A 12,448-nucleotide genomic window follows, 5' to 3' on the forward strand; every position below is an offset into this window, starting at 1 on the left:
TTGGCTGAGAGGCTAGCTCCCCGCTGCAGAAACAATCCATTTGTGGGGATTTGGGAGGATCTGGGCTCTGTGGGGGAAAGGTCTTTGTTTGTCTATAAATAACCAGACAGAGCAGGGTGAACATAACCAAGGGCTGCTTGGTGCTGCTGACCTAGATTGGGCTCACCCCTGAGACAGACGACCCACTCCAGAGGTTTCCCTAGGCCTGTCTGGGTCTGTGTGCGTGTGCGTGTGTGTGGGGGTGTGTGTGTGCGTGTGTGTGTGCGTGTGCGTGTGCGTGTGGGTGTGGGTGTGGGTGTGGGTGTTGGTACTTGTTTGTGTTGTGGTCTGTCTGTTTTTTATTATTATTTGGTATTTAACTTTCATCCATCCAAAACACACTGAGGTCTCTTTTTACAGGTGCGCCCTGCTACAAAATAAAATATCGACATGTCAAATATACAACACATTAAAAAAAAAAAAAATATGTGAGCTGTGAGCTGGCCAAATTTAGCAATTAAAATGAATGTGTTGTGTGGTTTTGTATACCTAGCCTGTCTGTCTGTTTGCCTCTCTGCCTGTCTCAATCTGTCTTGGTTTGTTAGTAGTCTTAGGGATGATCTCTATGTGGTCTATATTTATTTCTGTAAATTGATGTCCCTTGTGTACACGTCTTTATCCTTGCCCTAATCTGTGTACACCAAATCTCCTGTCTGGTTGTCATTATGTTAATCTGTCAATATACAGTACGTGCTGCCAATCTCTGCTGTCACTCCTTCTATCTTGTTGTCTGTGTATGTTTCCCCTCTCTGATTGTGTGTGTGTGTATGCGCATGTATGTGCGCGTGTGTGTGTGTGTGTGTGTGCGCGTGTATGTGCGCATGTATGTATGTGTGTGTGTGTGCGTGTGTGTGTGTGTTGTGTTCTATACGTCAGATTTGTGGATCTGTATGTGTGTGTTCTCATCTCTCTCATTGGACGATTTCATCCGCAACGTGTGTGTCTTGTGTGGGTTCCCGCCTCCAGGCAGACGTACAGAAGATCAGCGGTGCAGCGTACATCATCTTTGGGATCATCCTGTTTTTCTGGGAGCTGTTGCCCACCAGCCTGGTAGTGGTCTTCTTCAGAGTGCAGAGGCCCAATCAGAACCTGGTAAGATTCTTTTATACCCTCATTCAACTCAATTCAAAGCATCTTTTTTAATCCCCTCGAGCACAATTACAGAAATTCTCTCCATACATTCATTACAATAAAGGCAAAACAGCACAGGCACAGATTTGCCTTACTTTCAGACTGCATGTTCAGGTGCAACAAAGTGGCTGATGCACACCAATCAAGAAAGGAGCTAACATGAATGTCATACATTTGCCAACTTAATATGCAAGCTTTCTAAAAGCTTCCTAATGGCTGTAAGGACTATGTTTAATTGGTAGCGATCAGGGAATGAGATCCCTTGAAATAAAGGCTTTCTAAAATGGAGTGTCCTACCCAATACTCGGGTTGTGTACAAATATGTTATTATTGGCCAGGAGTGTTCTAAGGGAGTAGGTCTCTGGTGACTGCAGTTAAGAGTCATGCGCGCATGCAGAAACACAACAGTTAATGTCCGACACTGCAAGTTTATTAGTTTAATATTATTAGGGAGGATGTTGTTGTTTGGAACTTCAAATTGAATTTCGCCACGGTGGCAGATTTCTGACAAACGTACTCCATCTGTTAAGCAGTGTGTGGCTTAGAACCCCATTAGATCCAGGGAGACCTACAGTATATCTTTATCTTGTTTAAGTCAACATTTATCCGTCAGTTGGGAGGTACTACACTTACTAAACTAATGCACCCTTGTCAGGTAATGTTGTAACCAGTTTAAATGTGGTTCTCCCTTGGAAAAGAGGCTCTTTATAATACATGCCACTCAGCTGACGCTTTTATCCAAAGCGACTTACATTGCAGTGAGTGCATACATTTTTCAGTACATGTGGTCCCAGCGGGAAATGAACCCACAACCTAAGCATTGTCAGCGCCACGCTCTACCGACTGAGCCACAGAGGACCACGGAACATTCTGTTTTATATTAAGGTTGAATGAAAAAATTTTTCCGTGTCTCCTCATCCTCATCCTCATCCAGGCTCCAGGTGGGATGATCAACAGCCACAGCTTCAGTTCCAGGGCCTATTTCTTTGACAACCCCCGGAGATACGATAGCGATGACGACCTGTCCAGGAGCGTCAACTCCAGACCAGAGAGGGGCAGGTGGGGTGCAGGGCCCTTGTTATACACTGTAACAGCAGGGTTGTAATAACTGTGTTATAGCCTAGAGATGTTCTGCGTGGGCTATGGGCTTTATAACATTTGTAACATCTACTTTATAACATCCACCCATTTGATGGGGAAGAGGGGTAGGTAAGAGTGGAAGATGGTAGAGTGGTGCTAGATGGGATGTCGTGCTGATGTAATCTAACCTCAAGTGTCTCTCTCTCTCTCTCTCTCTCTCTGTCTCTATGTCTCTCTGTCTCTCTCTGTCTCCCTCTTCCTCTCTCTCTCTCTCTCTCTCTCTCTCTCTCTCTCTCTCTCTGTCTGTGGACTTACAGCGGTATCCTGTCCTCCACGCCACAGCTAGGCCCCAGCTGGTACGGCTCTATCCAGAGGAACGGTAGTCTGACGGGGACTCCTCACCTCCTCAACGGCCCCCAGACCTCCACGGCCCCCCTGCTCCTGGCCTACGGCAACATCCAGACCAACCAGCACCACAACTACTACTCTACCCCGACGACCTACTACTCCACCCCTCAGAATCACTACTGCACCCCCCAGAACTAACCTGCCCCACCTCCGCTCGCACGTACGTAGGCATCCGAAAAACAATCGCTCACTCAGGCAAGGGGCGGTCCTGACCCAAAGCTTTGTGGTTACAACCTTCTGGTTACCCCGACGACAGTTTTGACTGACGCTGCACGGCCACGCCCCCCTCATTCCAGCTATCTTCCTGCCCCTCTCCCAAGCTACTCACCTGTCCAGCTTGTTGTAGCAATGGCGACGACCTTTGGGGGTTAAGGGGTCAGATGGGACCAAACGAGGGGGAGAGTTCGAAGTCAGCAGTAGATCAGTAGAGGAGGTCCCCTGAGTGATATTCCTTATTCCTGAAAAGCTTTTTGACTCCCTAGTATCCTGGAACATTCTTATTTTCCTGAGAAGTGGGAACAACAGTGTAGGTCAATGAGGAAAGTCTTTATTTGTTTATAAGACAAATAAGGTTTGATGATCACTGTTGTGGACCGGCACTTTTCACTCTGTCACCCCCGTATTCCGCGTCCATTTGGTTCATTCCAGTGGGCAATGTCCTGTTACTAGGACCCCCCCCCCCCTCCTCCCCCATAGCCTCCCCTCGATGAGTCGGGAGGCAACATTTGCACTTAAAAAACATCCCTCATTTCACAATCTGAGGACAATACCCTGACTAGAATTTAGACTTTTGGCCTCTTGTAATCTCAGATTGGTTGGGGGGTATGGATGTCTGTGTTTCCTGCATCACTTTACTCTAGATAAGTTGGTACCTTGAGCGATGAGCCATTCGTGATGCCAAACTAACCACAGTTACTGTACCCCATATCTATCAGGGCTAGACATGAAACAGGCTTGCGGTATTCTAGCCCAACATGCACTGAGACAGAGGAAAGTATTAACATCCTTTACCACCCTCAGACTGTGTGACAGAGGAAAGCCACTTGCCAAAGAGCACAGATAGGGAGCTGGGCCTAAACCTCAAGCCTCCAGATTTCCTAGCAGAGGAATCCCAGAATGATGCACCTGCTCATGGGCCTCTGTGTGGATGTGAGGCACCTGATGGAGCGGGGAGTGTGGGGGATATGTTTCTGATGAATGTTCTGGACCCAGTGGAAGTGAATGTATGTGAGGATCAGAGGAGTGTTTCAGAGTAATATGTCACTGTGGTCCAATTTTATGGTTGCGAAACCCCACATCTTGGCTTTGGAAAGGATAAGACTGGCTTGAAGACGCCCTCTCTGTCTCTATATATATCCTGTCTATATTATACAGTAGCTGTCTGTATCGACGTGGTAGTTTACAGCAAGCATCAAGCTCATCATCATACAGGGACACCTGAAAATGTGCCATTACATGTTTTTTTTGTTTGTTTGGTTGATTGGTTGGTTTTCTTTGTGGAAAACCACTTGCACAAAATGCTGTATATATTGGAAGTGATTAATAAGCTTTATGTCCTTCTACTTATTTCCATTTTAACAGAGTTCCTTTTATTATGCTGACTCCTTGGCTACTAATTTTGAATATTTCATATCAAGATAGTGGTACAGCCCAGGTGTACTGTGTGTGTGTGTGTGTATGAGCGTGTGTGTGTGTGTTCGGACAGTATTTTGTGTTACTGAAAAAAGCTGTTCAGCGAGGGCAAGAGAAAGTGTTCTCTTCAGATTTGATGTCCCCTTTCTTCTTCATTCTTCAATACTTACTAAAAACCTTTTAGTTTTATTTCAGTTATTTAGTTTTTTTTTCTCCCTTCTTGAATGTTTGGCATCAAGTGTTTGTCATTTATAAAAAGCTGTGTACAATTATATCACATGACAAACACAATCAGTGGGCAAATGCAATCATCATTTTAAGTACATTCTATTATTCTTCCTATCATCTCTGTGATCGGTGCTGTCCTTTGTGACGTCACTGCGTCATGGCTGAAGTCACCTTTGGCCTCTGGCGCTGTGGACGTGACGGATGAGGCATTCAGACCAATTCAGCGAGGTGATGTTGCAGATAGAAATGTAATGTACAGAGCCGGCACAATTCCATATTCTGCATGGCAGAGGACCATGTCTGTTCTACGCCGTACATCTCTATCTGAAGATTCTTTAAATGTTGTAACCCACCGAGTAGCCTCCTTTTAGCTTCTCAAATCCAGGGCCACAAGCCAACTTCAGGTAACCTGGTAGTTGCTTGCTTTTAAATACAATGTTTGTTTTTGTTATTTTAACTTTTTTTTTTTTAATATATTCTTTTCTTTTTTATAATTTGTTTTTAAAGTGGATTTCACAGGGTTCTGGATTTGGGTGTACTATCAAACAGGTGGTTGAATAATCTTTTCTGTAACCTGCTTTGGGTCTCAAATTTGCTATTTTATTGTTGCTGTTGTCTTATGTGTAGCATACTGTACATGTGACAGTTGTAACCCAGTCAGTAAGAAGAGGTGAGGGGGCAGCTATAATCTATGGGAAATTACTGACAGAGGTCCTCTGAAGATTTTCACCCTCATATTAAAGAATATACAGTTCTTTATTGAGCATGGACGCTTTTCCATACTTTTAATTGTGATTTGGGAGAGATTGCAGTCAAATGTACCAGCTTGTTTTCTTTACTTTACTGATCCCACGTGGCAGTGAAATACATTACTGAAAGACATGAGTATTTACCACATGCTTATGAGTATTGTATTTTTATTCCGATTTTATTTTGTTTCTGTGAAATCTATATTGCTATATCAGCTCTTGCCTCACAAAGAGCAAGTTTAGCCTTTATAATAATTATAATTGTTTTTGTTTTTGGGGGGTGGCCAATGAATGTAACACGTTTACCCATCTTTCATAGATCACTAAAGATGTATGCAAGCACTACCATGTTAAAAATAAAGTTTTACTGCACTGTTTTAAAAAACAAGAGGTGTGTGTGAATGTGTCTTGTGGCTGAAGGGTCAGGCTTAGTAAATCAATAGTGGTGTGTAACCCTTGACCTTTGGTAACCTGGTCAGTATATTAGAGAAGTGAGAGAAATGGTATTGAGAGCTGCACCGAAAGAAAACAAAATAAAATATGTTTCTTTTTTGCCTCTTAAATTCCCTTGGCAGTAAATACTTGATTGTCCCTTATGCGTGTAAGATGCTTAACTCTGTCAGGGGTGTTGGTCAGTGGACTGCATACAGCCTATTGGCTTAACCCTTTTGGGAAGGCCTTCAATAGACAACTCTTTCTAATGGTCTTGGTCCTTAAGAGAGGTCACCCAGTTCTGACCCCATCTGTGAAATCGGGTAAGACATGCATCTCCTAAATCACTGGGAGGAGGCTGCACCTCAAAACAGAATCAGCACCAAGAGGACTGCCAGTTCTCTGCAGAGCCCAGGAGGACGTTGCTTGTCACCGAAACACTGATAAATTGATCGCCTTCTCCATGTCTCCATGTCTTAACTAGTGCGGTTGGTCAGAGTTAAAGGTTTCCATTCCTGAGTACCAGCCAGTGTTGCTGTTTCACAGAGGCAGCTCTTGTCCAACAATGTTAAATTGCGTTTTGTTTCTTGGCTGAACCCGCGGCTACAATTGAATTAGATGTGGTTAAATCCGATAGAGCTGGTGCTCCTGTGCGTGTTTCAGAGGGAAAAGGCCCCTGAATCCACTCTCACATTCCTACCTCATATCTAGAACAGTGTTTTGGCTTCTTAAATGTTCATTTCTGGCACAGCAGTGTCCGTAATCAGCCTCTACATCGCTCCTCCTCTTTCCCATTACCAATATTCACGAGTGTTCCCTCAGCCTGGTCAATACAGTTACTGTGAGAGGCATCAAAGCTTGTGCTTTTGAGACTGGGAACAGACTGCGTTCAAGATCTTCTAAGCAAATGCATTTGTGTTCTGGTAAATGTGCTTATAAACAATCTGACATGTAGACGGTTATTGAAAACAGTCTTTTGAAATATGTACAATATCGAAGGCCAAATATTGATTGCCCTCAATTTGCTAACCTTGATAGGTATCTGTTTATTTGACTTTGACCACTCTTAGAAAGCAAAATCAACAATTTAGAAACAGTGGTTTACCAGATTTAGATAACAATTGGGTAAACACTTAGAAAGGCCCTGAGGATTACACATTCTTTCAATGATTAGTTCATACGTTTTACATGTGTGTGCAAAATGTTTGGTTTGGGCTAAGTTACTTACTTATTAAACCATTCATCAATAAACACATCATTTTGAGAAGCAGCTGTCATCAAAATAGTGCAAACTATTTATTTTACCCTGATAGGATAACTAAGTGACTAATGAAAAGGCTTTGTTAGTTAAGTTAGACACCTTGTTAGGCACTTTTTTTTTTTTTTTAAAGGGTGGTTAATTTTTTTTTAACTTGTCCCTGTTTTTTCAGTTGATGGCAATGATCCATATAGTTTTTACACAAATATATTGATTATATTGTAAGTACAGCTGCCTCTGGCCAGCCTCAAGCTCGAGACTTGGCACATGGGTGGGTGCAGTCCAAACACTGCTTCTTTGTGTTGTTGTTTATCTAATTATATAAATAAAATTAAAAAAAACACAGGATCAATACAAACGCACTTCTTTTCCCCTTGTGCAGTTCTTGGACAGGACATCTGGAGCAGTGATTGTGAACTGCACCTCTACTCTTGCCATTACCGGACTTCTGACAGCAGCGCTCTGAAGTTCTCCAACTCTCTTATGCTTGTTGAAATCCTGAAAAACAAATTAGCAATTATTGCACGCAGGTTGAAGTTGATTATAAGGGCATAGAAATGAGAATAGCTTCGGTTACTCTACGGTTGGGGCCTTACCGCCCAACAGCGTTAAAGAGGGACACGATCTCCTGGCGGCTCAGCTGGAACGTCGGGCGGGAGCTGTCAGATCTGGGAAGAGCTTCGATCTGTCGCTCAGAGAACAGGATCTTCAGAGCTGTGCCTAAACCCTGGGTCTGTAGGAGGAGAGAGTACACACATTTAACACGTACTACAAACACCCAATGTCTCTTCAACACTGCTTACATTTGTACTCATTGTCTTACACCAGGTGGCGCCATTCCTACTCGACACTCGGAGCCTCAACCGATTACTATCACACTATAACCGATTACTATCACACTATAACCGATTACTATCACACTATAACCGGTTACAATCACACTATAACTATCACAATCTGCCATATATCAGCGCTGCTTTGAATCCTTGTAGCACACATATTGACAACCACCAACTACTGAAACAGTTTGGCAAATGACCTAACTGTGCCACAAAGCTATCTTGGAGGGGAAGCAGCACTGAGCATAGGTCAGAGGATTTGGTGTGTAGTCGGCTTTCCTCTTGGCTCACCTGCAGTTTGCCCCAAAGCCGACACTTAAAGCACCCGACACAGTCCATGATCCTGGAAATGTTCCGGAAGGTCAGTCTGAAGTCCTCCTGGCGTCCATGACAGAAGAAGATGCACAGATAGTCATGTCTCATGGGCCACACCACTATCTCACTCACACAACTCTTCAATGATAATAAGGTTTATGGTGGCCTATATGGTGTACTGACCTTCAGCTTAGCAGCTTCCTCCTTATCCCCAGCAAACAGAGAGGTCTCATCAAAGTGCAGGGGGAAAGACCTGGATGAGTATTGAGGGAACTTTTTAGAACTACAATGATGATATTGTGTTTTAATACGCAAGAATTGATGCCTCAGCAAGACAGTGCTGATCACATTTGAGAGCTGTTCTCTCCATAACTTTGCTTATTGAGCTAAATGTATTTTTATTTTATTTAACCTTTATTTTAGCAGTGAGTCCCATTGAGACCAAGGTCTCTTTTACAAAGGAGCCCTGCATATACACAGTTTACAACTATACATAATATAACCCTAACCCTAACCCAACATTACAAAACACAATTAACAAAAACAAACAAATTCTTCAATCAAAAACGCTTATAAACTCAAACTCATAAGAACCTTGATATCGTGGTATCACTTCAATGCTAATCCCAAAGGCAAGCGATGGGTAATTCCTGCCTGCAGTAAACTCACTTTGCCACCTGGAGGAGCTCCAGGAGCAGCTCTTTGTTTTGTCTGTCCTGTGCAGGCTGGCCAGTGTAGAGCTGGAAGGAGGGGCGCTGGAAGTAAGGTAGGACTTTGGCCAGGGCGCGCAGCTCTATCAGGTACAGGAAGTAGAGGTTGCGTAGTCTCTTTGGGCCCTCGCCACTGGTCAGCTCGGCATCGAAGCGCTGCTGGAACTCCGAGACGTTGTGACCCCATTTCCTCTGCGACCAGTTATCTGAGGAGGGTTATATTCCAATATTCCCATCAAGGAGGAGTGTTTCACATGTTTACCCTAATCAATTTAGGTATCAGTTGTTTGATTTAGTGCAAACTGTAGGCCTACTGGTGAGATACACAAACTACTACTACAGCAGAATGAGGTCTCACATTGAGAGCCTATTTGGTCACCGTCAGGAGTCGTGTGTGGACGCGTATGCGAAACTCACCATCGAGGAGGTACCTGGCACTAAGGTGTATGTTGATGCTGGAGTGAAGACCTGAGACAAGTCGGAAGAAAGCCCTCTTCTCCACACACTGGCCTGCAGGAGAAGGACAAGTAGGAAAAGACAGGGGCTCAGCTGTTAAAGAACCATGTCTCTCAGGACTACGCTATGCTCTGACATTAAGACTAGGGTGGTTTCTAATGACAGCCAATGTCAATGTCTATGAAAGGTAAATAAGGTAATCAGGTACATAAGGTAAAGGTAATAAATAAGTTAATAAATAATAAATAAATAAGGTAAAGGTAATAAACCTAAAAATAAACCTAAAAATATGTTTTGTTAATTATTTCCAGTGCTTTACTGTTTACCTTCCAACCAGCTGTAAAACGTCCTTCCTGGAAATTTGAAAATAGATTTTATGAGATCAATTTACCTCATTGAACAAATATATTATGATCCAATGCTATTCTAATCATAAAAATGACACTCACCTTCATTAACTGTGAGTAGAAAGGAACATTGAGACTATTAAAAATGACATATATATATAATTTATTTTGCTTATTAATGCATTTATAAATTAATGTTAAGGATTTACCATTGTACGATGCCATGGGGTTTAGAGGTCTCTTTACAGTGTAGGGTCTGAGGAGAAAATCACACTGCATCATAAATCCAAATCCTAATTACATTATACTTCAATAGGCAAACACTTAATCTTCAACGAGGCACATGCATGACATATACTGTTTGCCATAAAGTAAGGTTCAAAACATCCTGTTCTCTGGCTCTGTTCCAACAGTGAAAGCGGTCTTACTTGAAGCAGTTCTCCTCATAGATGCTGTTCCAGATTTGCCAGGCCGCTGGCCCCTTGTATCCAGTGAAACGTTCAGGATTCAACAGGAGGTCAACATACTCGGAGTCAGGTGACTCTTCATCTGACAGTGAACAGCAAATGGACCTCAGTGAGTGAGGGTACACTCTTAAAAAAAAGAGGTCTAGGTAGTACCAAAAATGGGGTTCTTCATTTGTCCCTGGGGCACCCTTTAAAGAACCCTTTTGGGTTCCATGTAGAACCTTTTTGGGGTTTCACGTTGAACCCTTTCCCCTACAGGGACAAATGAAGAACCCTTTTTTTCCTAAGAGTGTATGACTGTAGCATCTATCCTACCATGAACACTGTCCAGGGCAAGAAGATGATAAACAATATAAAAGGCTATTGCTGTATGGGAAGCACTACTCAGACAGCTTGCTTATATTCACAATGGGGTAGCAAAGCAGGAGGTCAAGCGAAAAAACGAGATGATTGGCCTATACCGTCGGCCACACAGAAGCGGTCCGCCTCGTCATCGTGTTTGTTCCACTCCAGAACCGCCTGTCGGGTCTCCTCACTGCAGGGAAACAATCACACGGAAATCAGTTCCTTTCGGCTGAAGGATACAGCCTAATGCATGTCTGACTCAGTGGTGTTATCTGACTCGGTATGTTGTATGCCGATGTGTCTTACCTGAGTGAGCTATCCACAGCTCCTAGCCTCTCCGCCTTCTCACACTCATCGAGAAGGAGGTGGTTATTTCCTTTTTCTGAATACTGTGCACACACAAAGGGTGGGGTGGGGGGGAATGGTCCTTAGGCCTATTAGACATTCAACTGTTCCTGACATATAATATATAAACATCTAAAATGTGTTTTTTAGTGTTTTAAATTGAAGTGTACTTTCTACAACACTGTACCTTGTTGACAGTGTTAGATTTGATTCCCTCGGGAACTTCATTCTGTGGAACAACAAAGGTGCAATCTTAACACAGTTGTTACGAATAAATATTTGATCAATGGTTGATGGCAGACTGTACTTACAGGTGTGCATGGTTTCACGGCACAGTCCCTATGTCCACATTGGCTGTCGTCTGTCCAGAAAGGACAGGGTTTATACAGGTTCGCCTGTGTGTAAGAAAGGAATGGAGTTACCAATTATTATATTTTGAACACACACCAAATAACAGGTAAGAAGTGTTTCTGACCCACTTGATAAAGCCTGAAGTAGTCGGACTCAAGCAGCTTCTGAAGTTTGGTAAACAGTCGCTCATTGTTGAATTCATCAATTGTCTCTACATCACAGGCGCAGTCATCCAAGCTACCTGTCACCTGTGGCAACAAAATACAAAGTACTTTACATTATTGTCTAGCCTACACTTGAAACATTGCAGTAAATCTCTGAAATAGCAGTGGCGTTCATGACAAAGTTATATCCGCAAGTGATGTATATCAAGCACTGAACATTAGTAAACGAGCCAACTTTACCTGACAGAAACACCTGTGCGCGGCAGGGCTCGAGCTTGAAACCTGGAGGTTATAAATCGTAAGAACAACCACAAAAATATAGAGCTTCATTTTCCATCAGATGGATCGTCTTGTAAAACGAAGACCATTAATGACATATTGGTCCACCCATCGGTTCGTTAGAATATTCTCATCACATAGGCGTATGATTCACTGTCCTTCCTTCCTGTTGCCTCAGGCGAATACGTGAACTACGTGACTAAAGTTCGTGTGAGGTAATGTCAGGCTATAGAGGTTCAGTTTTCCTCTTTTCTTTTCAATGCTTTGAGTAGGCCTTAATATTGTAGCCCAAATGCGAATTAACACCTGAATAATATAAAGCACAATGTATTTTTCCTTCCTACTCCACATTTTCAGTTTAAGTAAGGTCAGAAGACTGTGACAGGGGGTATCCACAAGATGGAGCCCGAGGCTCATTTGATGATAATGGAAAACACTTCGTTATGTCCACAACCTCGGTACTTCGTTATGTCCACAACCTTGGTACTTCGGTATGTCCACAACCTTGGTACTTCGTTATGTCCACAACCTCGGTACTTCTGTATGTCCACAACCTTGGTACTTCGGTATGTCCACAAAGAGAACACCTGAATGGCTGACGAGATGGCTAATAATAGCCGACTAGACGTGTCATTTTAATCACACAAACATAGTTGTGTTTCATTTATTGTTTTCAAAAGCATAACTCCATTGGTTATGTCATGCTTGGAGATTGGATGGACCACATGGGATGGATTGTGGGTACAAAGACATCCCTGTGACCATAAACCACACTTTGCCTCTTGTACCTGTGTAGCTGCCGCTACTTTAGTAATTGTATTGTTAGATTGTGATGAGGTACTTGTTTGGTGTAAAGAGTTGAGCGGAACAGTC

The 12,448-nt window shown here is 43.0% G+C and overlaps 2 protein-coding genes across 2 annotated transcripts in view; one reads left to right on the forward strand and one right to left on the reverse strand.

Annotated features, from left to right (window-relative positions):
• gpr137c (G protein-coupled receptor 137c) overlaps positions 1-5,634 on the forward strand; it is an 18,427-nt gene extending 12,793 nt beyond the window's left edge. Inside the window, exons 5-7 of the mRNA XM_083684991.1 lie at positions 1,006-1,131; positions 2,105-2,229; positions 2,568-5,634. Coding sequence (XP_083541117.1) covers positions 1,006-1,131; positions 2,105-2,229; positions 2,568-2,796 — 480 coding nt within the window. The 3' untranslated portion in view covers positions 2,797-5,634. The remainder of the gene's footprint in view (positions 1-1,005; positions 1,132-2,104; positions 2,230-2,567) is intronic.
• A 1,136-nt stretch (positions 5,635-6,770) lies between these two features.
• ero1a (endoplasmic reticulum oxidoreductase 1 alpha) lies at positions 6,771-11,689 on the reverse strand. Its single transcript, XM_083685441.1, has 15 exons — positions 11,537-11,689; positions 11,261-11,380; positions 11,093-11,176; positions 10,969-11,010; positions 10,743-10,825; positions 10,553-10,626; positions 10,053-10,173; positions 9,834-9,880; positions 9,604-9,630; positions 9,239-9,331; positions 8,781-9,027; positions 8,295-8,364; positions 8,088-8,174; positions 7,554-7,690; positions 6,771-7,455 (listed from the first exon to the last, which is right to left on the reverse strand). Exons 1-15 carry the CDS (start codon positions 11,624-11,626, stop codon positions 7,395-7,397), a joined length of 1,383 nt encoding a protein of 460 aa, XP_083541567.1. The 5' UTR covers positions 11,627-11,689; the 3' UTR covers positions 6,771-7,394.
• Positions 11,690-12,448: the final 759 nt, after the last annotated feature.

Source organism: Argentina silus (assembly GCF_951799395.1).
Source record: "Argentina silus genome assembly, chromosome: 14".
Lineage (NCBI taxonomy): Eukaryota > Metazoa > Chordata > Actinopteri > Argentiniformes > Argentinidae > Argentina > Argentina silus.

What these genes read in the sequence shown, in the direction of transcription:
- ero1a (XM_083685441.1), bottom strand. Translation starts at nt 11,626, where the DNA reads ATGAAGCTCTATATTTTTGTGGTTGTTCTTACGATTTATAACCTCCAG. An exon ending in TATGAGGAGAACTGCTTCAA is followed by an intron (nt 9,881 to 10,052) that starts GTAAGACCGCTT and finishes TTTTCTCCTCAG; the next exon opens with ACCCTACACTGTAAAGAGAC. An exon ending in GAGCTCCTCCAGGTGGCAAA is followed by an intron (nt 8,365 to 8,780) that starts GTGAGTTTACTG and finishes ATACTCATCCAG; the next exon opens with GTCTTTCCCCCTGCACTTTG.